Source organism: Cornus florida, unplaced genomic scaffold (assembly GCF_030987335.1).
Source record: "Cornus florida cultivar Cherokee Brave unplaced genomic scaffold, ASM3098733v1 CherokeeBrave_3.0.0_Hap2_Chr02, whole genome shotgun sequence".
In the NCBI taxonomy this organism is placed as follows: domain Eukaryota; kingdom Viridiplantae; phylum Streptophyta; class Magnoliopsida; order Cornales; family Cornaceae; genus Cornus; species Cornus florida.
In genome coordinates, this window is record NW_026775572.1 from 42623456 (window position 1) to 42641778 (window position 18323).

At 34.6% G+C, this 18323-nt stretch overlaps 2 protein-coding genes across 2 annotated transcripts; both read right to left on the bottom strand.

Moving 5' to 3' along the window:
• Positions 1–9119, bottom strand: LOC132294788 (probable inactive purple acid phosphatase 1). The gene is made up of 13 exons (XM_059792770.1): positions 8823–9119; positions 8071–8244; positions 7424–7515; positions 7268–7334; positions 7042–7164; positions 6427–6519; positions 6097–6226; positions 5032–5113; positions 4168–4300; positions 2882–3087; positions 2669–2794; positions 1247–1556; positions 1–517 (listed from the first exon to the last, which is right to left on the bottom strand). The coding sequence occupies exons 2-13, from the start codon at positions 8230–8232 to the stop codon at positions 212–214; spliced, it is 1830 nt and encodes a 609-aa protein (XP_059648753.1). The 5' UTR covers positions 8233–8244; positions 8823–9119; the 3' UTR covers positions 1–211.
• An 873-nt stretch (positions 9120–9992) lies between these two features.
• LOC132294790 (probable inactive purple acid phosphatase 1) lies at positions 9993–18230 on the bottom strand. The gene is made up of 14 exons (XM_059792773.1): positions 18038–18230; positions 17848–17921; positions 17007–17180; positions 16631–16722; positions 16476–16542; positions 16251–16373; positions 15786–15878; positions 15456–15585; positions 14443–14524; positions 13587–13719; positions 12739–12944; positions 12525–12650; positions 11217–11526; positions 9993–10496 (listed from the first exon to the last, which is right to left on the bottom strand). Exons 3-14 carry the CDS (start codon positions 17166–17168, stop codon positions 10191–10193), a joined length of 1830 nt encoding a protein of 609 aa, XP_059648756.1. The 5' UTR covers positions 17169–17180; positions 17848–17921; positions 18038–18230; the 3' UTR covers positions 9993–10190.
• Between the last annotated feature and the right edge of the window lie 93 nt (positions 18231–18323).

The window sequence follows — 18323 nt, forward strand, 5'->3', positions numbered from 1 at the left end:
TTCTTCATAACATAGTAAACCATGCATTTCATCAATAAAGCACTCAAATCTGATACATCTCTTTGCAGTTTTCAATCTCTAATATAACTAACAAATCAAAAAAGGAAGGGAAAAAAAAAAATACAAAGACCTATTCACCCTACTCCTTTATTTTTTTCTTGTACCATTACATGAACAAAATTTTAAACAAAAATATTCCTTCATTCCCAAATCAAGATGCCAAGGTTGTACTTGGGCAGCTATCCACGGTGCAGGCCAATATGTCCCTATAATCGCGAGATATTCTGAAAGAGTCATAAACCTTTCCATCCCTACTCTTCTTGTACTCAAACAACAGGTTCGAATGGTCAAACGCTGTGAGTTTAACAAATCCGTAATCGTAGTCTCTGAAAACACTCCACTTGATCTTGATATTGGAAAATTCTGAAAGGCTTGCACCCCCACCCCCAGCAATAACATGTATTGTCCCATTCAAAGTGCCCTTATAATAGTGCTTCTCTTCATTTGTACAAATATTCTGCAGCCGAAAAGAATAAAATGAAAAATAAGAGTCCAAATGTTACTTACAGAAGTAGAATATCAAACTCGGGCCTGCTGGTTCATCAGATAGCCAATGCATATTCTATATGCAACAGTTAAGAATGTTTTTACTCAAATTAAGGAGGGAAGGACTAAATATGCTGCGAAAGTTGCTAGCACTATGTTCTCTATATCAAAGTTTCAAAATATGAGAGCAACATATACACACAACAGCCAAAATGTTACTCTGGGCTACTGGTTCATCACATAGCCCCTGCATATTTTATATGCAATATTTAAAATGTTTTTTCAAACTAAGTTATGAGAAAGTTAAGTATCCTGCCAAAGTTGCTTGGCATTATGTTCTCTGCATCCGAGTTTAAAAATATTAGATATGTGTGTGTATGTGTGTGATATATTCTCTTTGCTTTTTCCTTTGGGCTTTTGTTTTCATCTTCAAAAAAAAACCCAAGAAAATTGTGTTGGAAAACGTCAATTGTGATTAACTTCAGTTAGGACTTAGCTCACATGTCAACCTCTCTGAGTGATCTATCTCAGCATGATATGTGACTGAGAGAACCTGTTCAAAATGTTGGTTTCACTGTTCTCGCTGATAACAGAGAGAGAGAGAGGGAGCCAGGGAATGGCTTTTCCTTAAAAAATGCTTCCAATTTACTTAAGAGTGTGAGAAATAGACGTTAATCCGTTCATGGAGTTGTAAGAATACCTGGTAGATGGGACAAGTTCTTTCATAATTGTGCACATGGCCAAACATGGCTATGTCAACCTTGTATTTCTGCCAAAGTTTTTGAAGGCTCTCCCGCCCCATTGGTTCCGCAAATGATCCTTCTTCTGCATAATAAGTACCAGAAGAATAACCTAATACCCGATGTGCAAGGAAGATAAGCCATGGTTGCTTTTGTCTATCGACAGTTGCCAGACAGTACTCAATGAACTTATATTGCTCTGTCCCCTCCCTCCAATCATGTTCTGTATCAGCTATGCAGAAACGGAACATGCCATAATCAGTGGAGTACCTGGTAGAGAAAGAAATTGCCTTCAAACATAGTTCCTCACAGGCTCATAGTCTTCAAACAAGTCACAATGCACCGACTCGGGTATGTGTGTTGGGTATGATGTGTCCAAATGTCAATTTATCAAACTTTTCAAAGCCAAAGACATTTAAATAAATATATCCTTCTTTTTATATATTTTTTAATCTCCTTCATTTATTTCTAAGGGTAAAATGTCTTCTCTTGAAACATTAATTGTTCGGCATGGCTCTTCAATCATTTTGAAGTAACAATATAACAAAAGAGCCGTAACTAGAGAGTTGTATGCACAGTTATCTAAAACAACACAACTTTTGATAAGTTCGTGAGGTGTATGTCCAACTAGACATGTCATATACATATCCTATACCCGCGCGAATAATTCGTGTGTCCAGTATAGGTATTTCACTTTTTAGAACATAAAAAACAAATGAAAAAGGAGAATGCATATTGAGATGGATGGATATAAATCTCTCCCAATCTCACTCTGTGTGTTTTTGTATCCTCTTTAATCTTCTTCTTCTTCTTCTTCTTTTTTTTTTTTTTTTTTTTTTTTTTTTTTTTTTTTTTGCGTGCGCGCGTGGGGATGGGGTGAGGTGGGGGTGGTTGAGGAGTGTGGGGATGATGGTGGTGTTATTAGGAGGCAGAAAATGCTTGTGTGGGATTCCTTTAATGGCTATTGCTAGCAAAAGAATACTACTTGTCAATAACCAAGAGAACCAGTGGTGTCTAGAGATAAAAATAAAATTAAAAAAAAAAAAAAACAACAGGAAAACATTATCCACCGTGTTGTATGGTCCTAACTCCCAATTAATCGAGGTACCTACAACTAACAGGAATAGCGAAAAAATACGATAATGGATCTTAGTTCAAGTACTCATGATACCCTCGCAACTCATAAATCATTCCAAATTAACAAGATCGTACATAATTCCATATGCTTCATGAAAACTGAATCTATTATTAACGTTAAATTCAGTAGAGCAAATTTTAAAATTATCCAGATTAAAAAGAATTTGACAAACTGCAAATATATCATATACTAAGATACCAAACCAAAATAGATCTAACAAATTCTGTTAGCAATGTCCCCATACCAGAATTTAGCTCTGTTCTCAGTAGGAACATAAAACATAGTCTCAGCCAATACGCCACATTCTCCTCCTGAATCCATGTTGCCATAGAAGGATCCTGTTCCGGGCCAGTCACGCTCGTGGTTCCCGCTGCAAGCAAAAATGGTCAATCGCCACATAAGATATATTTGAAGATGAGCATATGCTTCAACAAGTACCTGAAATGTTGCAACAAACCTTGCAATCATGTAAGGTACAGTTGAGGCAATTAGTTCAATTTGGGACGTAAACTGATCCCACTGTGACAGATATCCATTTGCATAACAAATGTCTCCAATGTGGAACACTATATCAATGTCTTTTAAGTCCTCAATAAGCTGCTTGGTAGTGTTAAGAGAGCCACGTTGGAAATTGTTGTACTCGTTGGAGCCATCAGCCTCATCCTGTATGGGTAGAAAAGGAAAAGTGTACTTCATAAACAACAGGTATGTAGGTATAAGGGATTAGAATTCATTTTAGATAAAAACTTAACGATATGGATATACAGTATAATAAATCTCTAACCATCATAGTATTTACTCTTTAGGTAGATACAGAATGGAATTCAGAAGTTGACTCTGTATGGCAGGTAGCTAACCCAAAATAAAGGCCTCCCCTATCCTTTAAATCCTGATGACTTTCCAGGTTTCTTTTATAAATCTTGTTGGCTTTCTAGTAAGCAAAAAGAGTTGTAACGAGGTTGAATATCCTGTCTTCAAGAATGGTGTTCACTACCCTCCCATCCATCAACATATCGGCTTCAAGAGGCCGATGCTTCTCACATTCATAAAAAAGAGCCCCTATGGCTCTGGTTCTAGTGACAGTGATGAAAGTATAGCTGCCACTGTACATCTTTCTTTCAAAAGACGAGAACATGTCCGCCAAAAGCAGGAGTTTTTTATATACCAGCCTTCCTTTAAAACTGGATTATATAGGCTTAGATAAGTTTTAAAGAAAAAAAAATAAATAAATAAGGCTAGTATTCTTGTTTAGTTTCATCATTACACAATCTCGTTTTTTTTTTTTTGTTTTTTTTCTTTCAAGTATATCCAAAGAAAGGGATCCTCTGTCTAGAGCCTCAATTCTGTTTATAAACTCGTTGCTTAGGTTCGTACTTTTTGAAAATTGATATCAGTGAAATTATAACATAATCAGGTAAATAATCAAGGTATAAACCTTATTGTGAAATAATATATCATGCTAGAGAAAATCAAAAATCCAAAAAGGTTGTATCATTTTAGGAGAACTAGTAGGTTTATGACTCCATGAAAAATCTACAAAATAAACTATAATGTCCAGTGATAATGATTTCTTACCTAACTAGAGGGGAAAAAACAAGGAAAAAAAAGAGGCTGATATATAAAATTAATGGAAAAGTATATCAACCAGTTATTAAATCATAATCATCATCACGAATTAAAGAAAGAAAAAAAAAATGTGCTTGTTCTAATATGCATAATAAAATCTTCCAAAAGAGTTCAAACCTTTCCCATATCACCAAAAATGACTACGCGTTGTACAGAATTTTGACCAGGATAAGGAGATGCTCTAAACTGGTACATCTGACTCCAGATATATGTACCATTGAACAATTTATGGCCCAGTTTGTAGGTATACCTGAAAATCAGTGAGAAGAGTATGTCAAGGAAGCAGCAATTACAATTTTGTAGCCAACTGCAGAGCTTCTCAGTGTTAATCCAATGCTTGAAACTCTGTATCTTAATTCCAACTCATCTTGTGAAAGGAATTATGTAAATTTATTAAATCCATTTAAAGAGAACCATTAATCTAGAAAAGAAAGAAAAAGTTAACCACATTAGCTTCGTCAGTATATATATCCCATGATAAATAGTCTATCAATATATCCTGACTCTACCAAGATCAATTTATGAGGGCATTTCCATATTAAACCATAATTTACTTCATGTTTCTATCAGGATTGACAATAACGTATGGATATCGGGTGTCCCAAATGACATTGGTCAATTATTTAATTTTGGACAAACCAAAAATTTACTGATATTGTTCAGGAAAAAAAAAAAATATTGATATTGTAATAATTCATAAATGAGACAGTAGATGTGTTTTCCTTTATGCACCATAATAACTGTCTCTTGTTTCCCATTTTCTGTTTAATAACTCATGTTAACTGAAATTTCATCAGCGAAATTTGTTTACAAAGGTTTAGATGAATAACAAATGAAAATTGGATTTTTTTTTTTTTTTTTGGTATAAAAATGGGGGTTGGAAGAAAGAATTTCCGCAATTTTGGGAAATTTTCCAAGATTTTGGTCGAAATTTAATAGATCTACAATCATTATTATACACTAGCAGCAAATACAACATACTTTGAGTTGGGCCACAACTCCTTCAGAAAACTAGTGTGTATGAATCCAGGATCACGCCAACCCACTGTTCTTGCTGGTGCCCCTGCACGTAAAATTTCAAGATGAATAATATACAATAAAGAAGTTACTGTGGAAGTCCTTGCTTGATCAAAAGTGTTAAACAAATGAGTAAGCCTCCCGAACACCAATTGTGACTGCAAAGAATACTTGTACATTTGAATGCCAAACACTACATTTCTTGTTTGATCCAATGACGCAACATGCAATTGCTAATTCCAAAAAAATAGCTGTTATGATTACCTCAGCAATAATCCGGCAAATGGGGGATTATTCTGGGCAGGCTAAAATAATAATAAAATATGAAAAAAAAAGACTTCTGTTTGTTGCCTGTGAATCGTCATTGATTAGCCTATTCTGACTGATTTTGATGTACAAGATATTTGCCATAAAAGCATAAATATTGCATATATTTTCTATAAACAATTTGAATTCGTAACATGTACAAGAAACATTATCAATGCAGAAGACAGCATAGAAGGAAAAAAAATGACCACTTATGCCACTGGTAAATGTTGGTTTAGGAACATCTAACAATGACACCAAGAGCAGTAGACTAGCGGTACTTCCACGTAGAAGGTTGAGGCTTCAAGTCCCCATAGGGGAAAAGCAGGTTTGTGAATTTCAACTAGGGGAAAAAAAAAATCATCTAGCAATGACGGTGTTCTCAAGGTTGGTCATACAAGACAATTGTGCTAAAAAAAAATACTAGACAATTTAATACTCAATAGACAGAAACATGTTCAAATGAATTTCAACTCATGATTATTTATTTGGAATAAATGTATAAGATCGTAGCATTTTATATAAGTTGAGATCAAGATGTCCCATTTCACACCAGTAACTCCCAAGTTCTGTTTTTTTTTTTTTGTGGGGGGGGGGGGGGGGGGGGGGTGTTGTTGTAACGCATCAATGAGATGATCATCTTATTTGTCATCCAAATCAACCAATACCCAAGAAATATCTTATCCAAAGACAATTATGAGGAAATTTAAGAAATGGACGCACCACACATGCTGCTGCGATCAAAAGTCAGTGTTCCAGCTGGTGAACGCCTCTGTTCTCCTCCTTGTGGACCCCATTCAACAAAAGATTCTGCTTCATTGATTCCATATCCACTTGTCCATGTTACGGTCATCTGAGTATCAAGTTTGAAAAGGTGAATCTAGTTGAGAGATTGTTATTCCAAAATAAAGTGAAAGCTAATAAGTAAGATTAAGGATGAAGCTGGACATGTATAGGCATTAGGCACAATCTTATGGACAAGTTAGTAGCCTCCTCACCTGTTATAAACAATGAATGAACTTCAAGAACGACAGTAACAGAAATTTAACTTACTTCATTCCATGTCTTTCCTTGTGCCAAGCGTGGGTAAACTGGTGCCTTCGGATTCGAAAAAGCTACTATATTTGACACCGCCACCAGTTTTGGCTGTTTTATTTAAATAAATTAATAACAAGGATTATACCGCATAAAGTTTTTGTCATGTTGAAACAGAAAACAGAATCAGAGTATAATCATAATACAACAATAATTACAGGCAAGCAATTAATTTATCAGCTACTACTTTTAAAAATATTGAATTAGCATAAAGCACACTCCTTTTAGTTCCCGGAAAGAATGATAAGACAACAAGATGCTTTAATAAAGTTTAATTATAAATCTGATTTAGTTGGAAAAAATTAGTTTAACCAACTGGAGAGAGAGAGAGAGAGATAAAAACACATCCAAATATAAGTCACTTGTCCATTATAGTCCATGAAAAAGCAGTTATAAATATTATATCCCAAATAATCAAATACCAAACTTGAACCAGTCAAATAACATTAGAGGACAATACAACAAGCCACACATGACTCAGTGGTTCTCCGCAAATTGATTTATCCAAGACAAATTAATTATCTACATAACTAGAATGATTATATGGTAAGAGTAAAGCAATCACAAGCATACATTTAACAATCCACCGGAGAATAGTGCAAAAGAGAAGTCTGATCTCTGCTTGATCACCTGAAGCTTCAAGAATCCCTTTCCAGAGTCTGTGTAAGTAGGATTAGTATAATTTGCATACTGGAACTGCAAGAGAGGTGCAACAGTTCAACGTTCAAATTTGTCGCCTCTTGATGTGAGCGAAAAGCAGAATATATCATAGAAGAGATTCATGGCGAATATCACAAACCTTAATAGGAGCAGTACACAAAAGTGGAGGATAAACTCTTGGAGTCTCAGGGAGGCAGGTGGAAGCACTAAAAATATTTAAATAGAAATGTTTCCATTAGATCAACACCATCGAATCAAACCAAAGAAAAAATATTACTGGGGAAAAGTTATTTACCTGAAATTGGCAGGTGAAAATACTCCAATCCAATCATCGATTGATGGGTTGGGAATGCTGTACTGTAAACTCACCCATTCTGTATTTTGCCCCTAAACGGAGAATTTTTTTCTTTCCCATCATGTCAATATTAAACATAATTTCTTCGACTTTTAGGATTTTGAATCTTGCCTCTATGAATGACGTTCAGAAATTGGAAAATAAAAATCACTATCAAACAATCAAAAAGCAGTCATTTAAAAGTGGTAGCACCTAGCAGTTATGTGACACACTAATTCATTGGTGTTAATTAGTTTACAGCAATCAAGTAACCGCGTTCCATATACAACAACCAACAGCAAAAGCCTTTTTCACAACTACTTGGGGTCGGTTACATGAATCCTATGTTTCCATTGTACTCTTCCCCTAGTATTACCCTCAATTTGGACTATGTCACTCTTCCTAACTTGCAACTATAAAGCATGAATATTGATATGGAACACCGACATGACAACAATATGGATATGTTTAGGAAGTATCGTACACATATTAGAGTAATTGAGTATCGAAGGAGTGTTGGTATCCGACACAGACAAGTTACGGGTTCATCCCAAGTATTTGTGCTTCATAGATTGGCAATAAAGAAGATTAAAGAAGTTAAAGCTTACCATCAACCCAAGAATTGGAGGAGAGGCTTTCACATAAGCAAGGTCATCTAGAGCAAATACTGCATTATGAACAGCAATTCTCGAGAGAGGCTGATCTCCATGTGTTTTTACCCCTTCAAGGGACCAAAGTATTGCCAACGAAATGAACCCGAAAACTCCCATCCCACCAAAGATCTGAACTCAACCAAAAATAAAATAAAAAAAGTGAGACCTAAAAACATTTCTTCATAGGAAAACAAAAGAAAAATTAACAAATTAGCCTGCAAATCCAATATGAGAAGGAAAGAAGATCTTAATTTTGCATTGCCTTCACAAATAGTTTAAGCCATAAATAGTTAAAAGAAACCAACAGCATAACCTTTCAATTTTTCTAGTCCAAATTTTAGGTGTCTGTACTCCCACTATAACCGAAATTAAACCTAGTTCACAACTGGGAACCTTTTTCTACACAGCAATGCCACCCCACCCACAAATTTATCTAGAAAACAAAAATTGTACATACATAAATTACATAGACATACATATGCGTATATATTTACATTCAGTGTTACTTATTTTGAAAACAAGCACATGAATTGATTGACAAGGTAAGTAAAATCTGAAAAAAATAAAAAATAAAAAATAAAAAAATAAAATAAAATTGGGAATCCAGATAAACTGAAAATTGGCTACTGGGTACTAATATACTGAAAGGAGCTCATATATTATAACTATAACAATACATACAGGAGAGAGAGGGGGTATAAACTGACCTTCAGTAATACTGGGTTGAGAGAGAACTGAGACGAAAATTGAAGTTAAGGTTTGGCAAGTTCAAAGCATTGAAGTTTGTGATGATTTGGAGATGGTAAAATGAACAAGTGCATACAGTACAAAGTGGTTTATTTTCGGAATCATTAAGGACGATTCGACCCCAAGGTTCGTATTTAAAGGAAGGTGATGTTCCGCTCGCAATAATTGATGTAATGGCAAGGGTTGGGTTTCTCTTAAGCTGCTGTTTGTTTGCCAGGAAAAAAAACACAAGAAGTGATATTATTAAATCACTTCTTGTTTTTTGGTAAATAAAACAAACCTATTTTCTTGACCCAAGCGTGAAAGCATTAGATTAAAATGAATGCGCCTGGTCCCACTCGAATTTCCACCGTTACCATTTCCGTAGCAATACTCTTTACGCTCATTCTTTTTCATATTCTAGTTAAGATTTTTTTTTTTTTTTTTTTAAAGTTAAGATTGGATTGGTTGTATTGCTAAATAATAATAATATAAATTGGGTTTGAGTTGGACTTTTTTTTTTGCAACATCTTTGCTCAAACCAAACTCAAAATTGAGATTCGTTGTTAAAATTTTAAACCTATTCAAGGGGTAGGGGTAAAAAAAAAAAAAATTATTCATTAACTCAGCAAATTTTATATATTGACCTGTAAAAGATTTTCAACCCAAAAATAAAAAATACAAAAAATCCAACTTCTGTTTTACATGGTACAAACCTCAAAGTGGTTTGTGGTGCTTTTCACACTGATAAATAAATAGAGATTTGTTTGGAGACTTTTAAATAATTCACATATTTTATATTAAGTCACTCGTAGCGGTATCAAGAGAGCGAAAGCGACAAAATATAAGTCACACAAAGTGAAAACAAAAGCGAGAACACGCACAGAATATGATCCAATTAGAAGAACTGTGTTACTTAGATTTTTCATCCAACCTTCCACTACAAACAGCATGTAGAAAATTGTCCGGGTCACACATATGCTTTAAATTTTTCATTCCTTGTTTCTCTATGTCCATCTTTGCTTAGCATTTGGTCATAATTCACAGTTAAGGTCATATTTAGAACTTCATAAACAAGATGGTTTTTTACCTAAACTTTTTATCAACTCATTTGTCTGATTCTTCAATCAGCTGTTCATCAATTCATAACATAGTAAACCGTACATTTGATCAACAAAGTACTCAAATCTGATATCTATCTCTTTCAGTCTTTAAGCACTAATCTAAACAAGTAAATGAAAAACAAAGACTTATTCAACTTTTTTTCGTTTTTCATTTTTATTTATTTATTTTCTTGTACCGTTACATGGATAAAAAATTTTAAAAAAATTATTCCATCAATCCCAAAATCAAGATGCCAAGGTTGTACTGGCGCAACTATCCACAGTGCAGGCCAATATGTCCCTATAATCGCGAGATATTCTGAAAGAGTCGTAAACCTTTCCATCCCTGCTCTTCTTGTACTCGAACAACAGGTTCGAATGGTCAAATGCTGTGAGTTTAACAAATCCGTAATCGTAGTCTCTGAAAATACTCCAATGGGTTTTGATACTGGTAAATCCTGAAAGGCTTGCACCCCCACCCCCAGCATTAACATGTATCGTCCCATTCAACGTGCCCTTGTAATAGTGCTTCTCTTCATTTGTGCAAATATTCTGTATCCGAAAGAATAAATATTACGAGTAAAAAATAACAGTCAAAATGTTTACTTTTATAAGTAGAAAATCAAACTATGTTCTGTTGGTTCATCAGATAGCCAATTAAGAATGTTTATTCAAATAAAGACGAGGGAAAGACAAGTATGCTGTGAAAGTTGCTAGTTATATGTTCTCTACAACAAAGTTTCAAAATATGGGAGCAACATACACACTCACATTTACGTAACAGCCAAAATGTAACTTATACAAGCATAGTTTTAAACTCTGGGCTACTGGTTCATGACATAGCCAACACATATTTTATATGCAACATTTAGAATGTTGATTCAAATTACGATAATGAGATAGGCAAATATGCTGCCAAATTTATTAGAATTATGTTATCTGTATCTGAGTTTCAAATTGCAGGATATTTAAATATATATTCTCTTTCTATTTGTTCTTTCTTTCTGTCTGGCTATTGTTTTCATCTTCGAAAGCAAACAAAAATGTTGTTTGGAAAACATCGGTTGTGATTAGTTAACTCGAAAATTAACCTGTGTGTGATCTGTTTCAGCATGACATTTGACTCAAAGAACCTCAACTTAGAAATGGATGAAAATTCCATTTTTACTGTTCTTGCTGACAACAGAGTAAGAGCAAAAGAGGAAGAGACAGATTAATAGAGTGAGAGTGAAGAATACAGAGGTTCATTGGTTCATGAAGTTGTAAGAATACCTGATAGATGGGACAAATTCTTTCATAATTGTGCACATGGCCATACATGGCTATGTCAACCTTGTATTTCTGCCAAAGTTTTTGAAGGCTCTCTCGCCCCATCGGTTCTGCAAATGATCCTTCGTCTGCATAAGAAGAATCAGATGAATAACCCAATACCCGATGTGCAAGGAAGATAAGCCATGGTTGCTTTTGTCTATCGGCAGTTGCCAGACAGTGCTCAATGAACTTGTATTGCTCTGTGCCCTCCCTCCAATCATGTTCTGTGTCAGCTATGCAGAAGCGGAACATGCCATAATCAGTGGAGTACCTGGTACAGAAAGAAATTGCCTTCAAACAAAGATCCTCACAGGATCATAGTCTTCAAACAAGTTACGACGCATTGACTCGGGTAAGTGTGTTGGGTATGAATGTGTCCACATGTCAATTTATCAAACTTTTCAAACCTGAGGACTTTTTAAAAAAGAATACCCTTCTTTATATATATATATATATATTGATCTCCATTTATTTCTAAGGGTAAAATGTCTTCTCTTGAAACATTAATGATTCAACATGGCTCTTCAATCACTTTGAAGTAACAGTATAACAAAAGGAACGTAATTAGAGAGTTGAACGCACAATTATATAACAAGGACACTTTTGATGTTTTCATTAGGTGTATGTCCAACAAGACAATACATACACATATTCGTTTGTCCACTATAGGTATTTCGCTTTTTAAATAAGGTCAGTGAAACATAGAAAACAAGTGAACACAGAAAACGCACATTGAGATGGATGGATATAGATCTCTCCCACTCTCACTCTCTGTGGTTTTTATCTTCTTCTTTTTTATTCTTTTTTCTTTTTGGGGGGAAGGGGGAGAGGGTGTTTATTTGGAGGCGGACAATGCTTACATAGGGCTGTAGGATTCCTTTAATGGCTACTTATTGTTAGCAAAAGAAGGCTTCTGGTCAATAAACTGAATCAGTGGTGTCAAGAGATAAAAGGAACAAATAAGGGAGAACATTATCCACCGTGTAATCAGGGGACCTACAACTAGCACAAATAATCAAAAATACGATAATGGAATTTAGTCCAAGTACTCATGATACCCTTGCAATTCATAATTCATTCAATTTAACAAGAACGTACATATTCCATGTGCTTCATGACAATTGACTTTATTCTAAATGCACAGAAATCAGTAGAGCGAACTACAAATTATCCAGATCAAAAAATTACTTGACAAATTCAAATGTCTCATATATGAAGAAATCAAACAGAAATAGATCTAACAAATTTTATAAGCAATGTCCCCCATACCAGAATTTAGCTCTGTTCTCAGTAGGAACATAAAACATAGTCTCAGCCAATACACCACATTCTCCTCCTGAATCCATGTTGCCATAGAAGGATCCCGTTCCAGGCCAGTCACGCTCATGGTTCCCGCTGCAAGCAAAAAAAGGTCAATCGCCACATAAGATATAATTAAAGATGAGCATATGCTCCAACAAGCACCTGAAATATTGCAACAAACCTTGCAATCATGTAAGGCACGGTTGAGGCAATGGGTTCAATTTGGGATGTAAACTGATCCCACTGTGACAGATATCCATTTGCATAACAAATGTCTCCAATGTGGAACACTATATCAATGTTTTTCAAGTCCTCAATAAGCTGTTTAGTAGTGTTAAGAGAGCCACGTTGGAAATTGTTATATTCATTGGAGCCATCAGCCTCATCCTGTTTGGGTAAAAAAGGATCAGAGTACTTCATAAACAGCGGCTATGTAGGTATAAGGAATTAGAATTATTATTTTTTTAAAAACTTAACAATATGGATTTACAGTATATCAAATCTCAAAGCATCATAGCCTTCTTTAGGTAGATACAGAATGAAATTCAGAACTTGTCTCTGTATGGCAGGAAGCTACCAATTTCTTTCAGAAATTACTTTCTTCTCAAGGTTTGGTGCTTGAAAATGAGATCTTGATACCATCCCCTCTCTGGTCACAGAAGAAGATAATAAGATGCTTACAAGCCCTTCTAATATGGAAGAAGTTCAAAAAGGTAGTTTTTAGCATGTCGAAACACACTAACCCAAAATAAAGGCCTTCCCTATCCTTAAAAGCCTGATGGCTTTCTGGAATAAACTATAATGTCCAGTGATAATGATTTTTTTACCTAACAAGGGGGGGGGGGGGGGGGGGGGGGGGGGAGGGGGAGGGAGAGAAAAAGAAAAAGAAAAAAGGCTGATATATAACATTAATGGAAAACTATATCAACCAGTAATTAAATCATAATCATCATCACAAATTAAAGAAAGAAAAAAAAAAAAAGTGCTTGTTCTAATATGCATAATAAAATCTTCCAAAAGAGTTCAAACCTTTCCCATATCACCAAAAATGACTACACGTTGTAGAGAATTTTGACCAGGATAAGGAGATGCCCTAAACTGGTACATCTGACTCCAGATATATGTACCATTGAACAATTTATGCCCCAGTTTGTAGGTATACCTGAAAATCAGTGTGAAGAGTATGTTAAGGAAGCGGCAGTTACAATTTTGTAGCCAACTGCAGAGCTTCTCGGTGTTAATCCAATTATTGAAACTCTGTATCTTAATTCCAACTCATCTTGTGAAAAGAATTATGTAAATTTACTAAATCTATTTAAAGAAAACCATTAATCTAGAAAAGGAAGAAAAAGTTAACCACATTAGCTTCGTCAGTATAGATATCCCGTGATATATATTCTATCAATATATCTCGACTCAACCAAGATCAATTTATGAGGGCATTTCCATATTAAACCATAATTTACTCATGTTTCTATCAGGATTGACAATAACGTATGGATTTCAGGTGTCCCAAATGACATTGGTCAATTATTTAATTTTGGACAAACCAAAAATTTACTGATATTATTCAGGAAAAAAAAATACAGATGTCGTAATAATTCATAAATGAGACAGTAGATGCTTTCCTTTATGCACCGTAATAACTGTCTCTTGTTCCCCACTTTCTGTTTAATAACTCATGTTAACTGAAATTTGATCTCTGAAATTTGCTTATTAAGGTTTAGATGAATAACAAATGAAAATTGGATTTTTTTTTTGCATAAAAATGGGGGTTGGATTTGGAAGGAAGAATTTCTGAAATTTTGGGAAATTTTCTGAGATTTTGGCCGAAATTGAACAGATCTACAATCTTTATGATGCACTAGCAGAAAATATAACATACTTTGAGTTGGGCCACAACTCCTTCAGAAAACCAGTGTGTATGAATCCAGGATCACGCCAACCCACTGTTCTTGCTGGTGCCCCTGCACGTAAAATTTCAAGATGAATAATATACAATAAAGAAGTTACTGTGGAAGTCCTTGCTTCATCAAAAGTATTAATCAAATGAGTCAGTCTCCTGAACACCAATTGTGACTGCAAAGAATACTTGTAAATCTGAATGCCAAAAATAACATTTCTTGTTTGACCCAATGCCACAATGTGCAATCGCTAATTCCCGAAAAAATAGCTTTTTCTGATCGGCAATAACCCGGTGAAAGGGGGATTATTCCACACAGGCTCAAAACAATAATAAGATATGAAGAAAGACTTCTGTTTGTTGCCTGTGAGTCATCATTGATTAGCCTATTCCGACTGATTTTGATGCAAGAGATATTTGCCATAAAAGCATAAATATTGCATATATTTTCTATAACCAGTTTGAATTCGTAACATGTACAAGAAACATTATCAATGAAGAAATCAGCATAGAAAGAAAAAAATGAAACTCTTATGCCACTGTTAAATGTTGGTTTAGGAACATGAGACATCCAACAATGACACCAAGAGTTGTAGACTAGTGGTACTTCCTTGCCTTCCAAAGTAGAAGGTTGAGGCTTCAAGTCCCCACAGGGGCAAAGCAGGTGTGCGAATTTCAACTACGAAAAAAAAAAAAAAAATCATCTAGAAATGACGGTATTCTCAAGGTTGGTCATTTAAGACAATTTAATACTCAATAGACAGAAACATATTCAAATGAATTTCAATTCATAATTATTTATTTGGAATAAATGTATAAAATCATAGCATTTTATATAAGTTGAGATCAAGATGTCCTATTTCATACCAGTAACTCCCGAGTTGTGGGGGAACACATCAATGAGATGATAATCTTATTTGTCATCCAAATCAACCAATACCCAAGAAATATCTTATCCAAAGACAATTATGAGGAAATTTAAGAAATGGACGCACCACACATGCTGCTGCGATCAAAAGTCAGTGTTCCAACTGGTGAACGCCTCTGTTCTCCTCCTTGTGGACCCCATTCAACAAAAGATTCTGCTTCATTGATTCCATATCCACTTGTCCATGTTACAGTCATCTGAGTATAAAGTTTGAAAAGGGGAATCTAGTTGAGATATTGTTATTTCAAAATAAAGTGAAAGCTAATAAGCAAGATTAAGGATGAAGCTGGACATGTATAGGCATTAGGCACAATCTTGTGGACAAGTTAGTTGCCTCCTCACCTGTTATAAACAATGTATGAACTTTGAGAACGACAGTAACAGAAATTTAACTTACTTCGTTCCATGTCTTTCCTTGTGCCAAGCGTGGGTAAACTGGTGCCTTTGGATTCGAAAAAACTACTATATTTGACACCGCCACCAGTTTTGGCTGTTCAATTTAAATAAATTAATAACAAGCATTATATTGCAAAAAGTGTTGGTCATTTTGAAATATAAAACAGAGTATAATCATAATACAACGATAATGATAGGCAAGCAATTAATTTCTCAGTTACTATTTTTAAGGACATTGAATTGTAGCATAAAGCACACTCCTTTTGGTTCCTGGAAAGAATGAGAAGAAAACAAGATGCTTTATATAAAGTTTAATTATAAATCTGATTTAATTGGAAAATTTTAGTTTAACCAACTTGAGAGAGAGAGAGAGAGACTAACATAAATCCAAGTTTATCCAAGACAAATTAATTATCTACATAACTATAACGATTATATGGCAAGAGCAAAACAATCACAAGCATACATTAAAGAATCCACCGGAAAATAGTGCAAAAGAGAAGTCCGATCTCTGCTTGATCAATTGAAGCTTTAAGAATCCCTTTCCAGAGTCTTTGTACGTAGGATTGGTATAATTTGCATACTGGAACTGCAAGAGGTGCAACAGTACAATGTTCAGATATTGTGGCCTCTTGACGTGAGCAAAAAGCAGAATATCCCATAGAAGAGACTCATGGCGAATGTCACAAACCTTAATAGGAGCAGAACACAAAAGCGGAGGATAAACTCTCGAAGTTTCAGGGAGGCAGGTGGAAGCACTAAATGTAGCGAATAGAAATGTTTCCGTTAGATCAACACATTAAAAAATAAAATCAAAGAAAAATATTACTGGGAAACATTATTTACCTGAAATTGGCAGGCGAAAATACTCCAATCCAATCATCAATGGATGGGTTGGGAATGCTATACTGTAAAGTCACCCATTCTGTATTTTGTCCCTGAACAGAGATGAAATTTTGCATTATTTCAAAATTAAACACAATTCCTTCAACATTTAGGATTTGTCCTCTTGCCTCAGTGAATGATATTCCGAAATTGGAAAATAAGGATTCACCACTAAAGAATCAAAAGGCAGTCATTAAAAAGTGTTAGCAGTTACGATATCGACAAACTCATTGGTGTTATATTAGTTTACAGTAATCAAGTCCCTAATTTTCATATGCTCAGTGAATTGTATGATTGGCACTAAACAATCTTAATGAAAAATGCAGTTAAAGCTTACCATCAATCCAAGAACTGGCGGATAAGCTTTCACATAAGCATTGTCATTGAGAGCAAATGCTGCCTTATGAATAGCAATTCTTGAGAGAGGCTGATCCCCATGTGATTTCGCCACTTCGAGGCGCCAAAGAATTGCCAACAAAATGAACCCAAAAACTCCCATCCCACCAAAGATCTGAGCTCAACAACAAAAAGTGAGATATAAAAACATTTCTTCATAGCAAAAACAAAAGCAAAATTTACTTAAAATAGGGGCCAAAGTAATTTATTTTATTTTTTTTCCCCAAGTTGTTATGAAGTTTATTTAGGAAAAACAAAAAAACAAAAACAAAATCAAAGTTTGAAATTTTAACCCGTAGGCGTAATATCAAAATGTAAGAAGATCTTAATTTTGCAATGATTCATAAACAGTTGAACAAACCAATATCAACACCCTTCAGTTTTTCTAGTCCAAGATTATAAGTCTCTCTACTCCCACCAAATTAAAACTAGTAATGTTCACAATTGCGGAACCTTTTTGTACACACCCACCCACAAACTTCTCATAGCAAACAAAAATTGCACATCCACACACACACACACACACAAATACATACATATTTACAACAGTTGAGAAGCATTTTGAAAGCAAGCACATGAGTTGATTGACAAGGCACTTTACCAAAAAAAAAAATTGATTGACAAGGTAAGTAAAATCTGGAAAAAAAATAATAATAATAATAATTAAAAAATGGGTCTCCAAATAAAATGAAAATTGGAAACTGAGTATCTAAATATACTGAAAGGAGCTCATAAATTATAATTATAAAAATAAATACAGGAGAGAGAAGATATGAACTGACCTGGAAAAATACTGGGTTGAGAGAAAAGAGAACTAAGATCACAATTGACGTTTAAGATCATGCAAGTTCAACGCCTTGAAGTTTGTGATGATTTTGAGACAGTAAAAGGAACAAGTGAATACAGTACTATCGAAAAAAACAAACAAAAAAAAAACAAAAAAAACAAGTGTACAAGTACAAAATAGTTTACCTTGCGAGTCTGAATAACAGTTTTGCATACAAAATTGGGAATCACCAAGGAAGATTCGCCCCCACTAGGTCCGTATTTAAAGACTAGTGATGTTCCCAGTTCCCACTCGCAATAATTGATATATTGCCAAGAACACAAGCTCCAAGCGTAGATCAAAATCCTCGTCAGTCGTCACCACCAAGCAATTTATCATTTACCAATATATATATATATATAATCTGTTCAATAAAATAAAATTTTTAAGTAATCATTAAAAATATAATTATTTTTAATATCTTATAAATTT

What these genes read in the sequence shown, in the direction of transcription:
- LOC132294790 (XM_059792773.1), bottom strand. Translation starts at nt 17,168, where the DNA reads ATGGGAGTTTTTGGGTTCATTTTGTTGGCAATTCTTTGGCGCCTCGAA. An exon ending in TTTCCGGTGGATTCTTTAAT is followed by an intron (nt 15,879 to 16,250) that starts GTATGCTTGTGA and finishes TAAATTGAACAG; the next exon opens with CCAAAACTGGTGGCGGTGTC. An exon ending in GTGCCTTACATGATTGCAAG is followed by an intron (nt 12,651 to 12,738) that starts GTTTGTTGCAAT and finishes TTTTGCTTGCAG; the next exon opens with CGGGAACCATGAGCGTGACT.
- LOC132294788 (XM_059792770.1), bottom strand. Translation starts at nt 8,232, where the DNA reads ATGGGAGTTTTCGGGTTCATTTCGTTGGCAATACTTTGGTCCCTTGAA. An exon ending in CTCCAATTCTTGGGTTGATG is followed by an intron (nt 7,516 to 8,070) that starts GTAAGCTTTAAC and finishes TTCTCCGTTTAG; the next exon opens with GGGCAAAATACAGAATGGGT. An exon ending in GTACCTTACATGATTGCAAG is followed by an intron (nt 2,795 to 2,881) that starts GTTTGTTGCAAC and finishes TTTTGCTTGCAG; the next exon opens with CGGGAACCACGAGCGTGACT.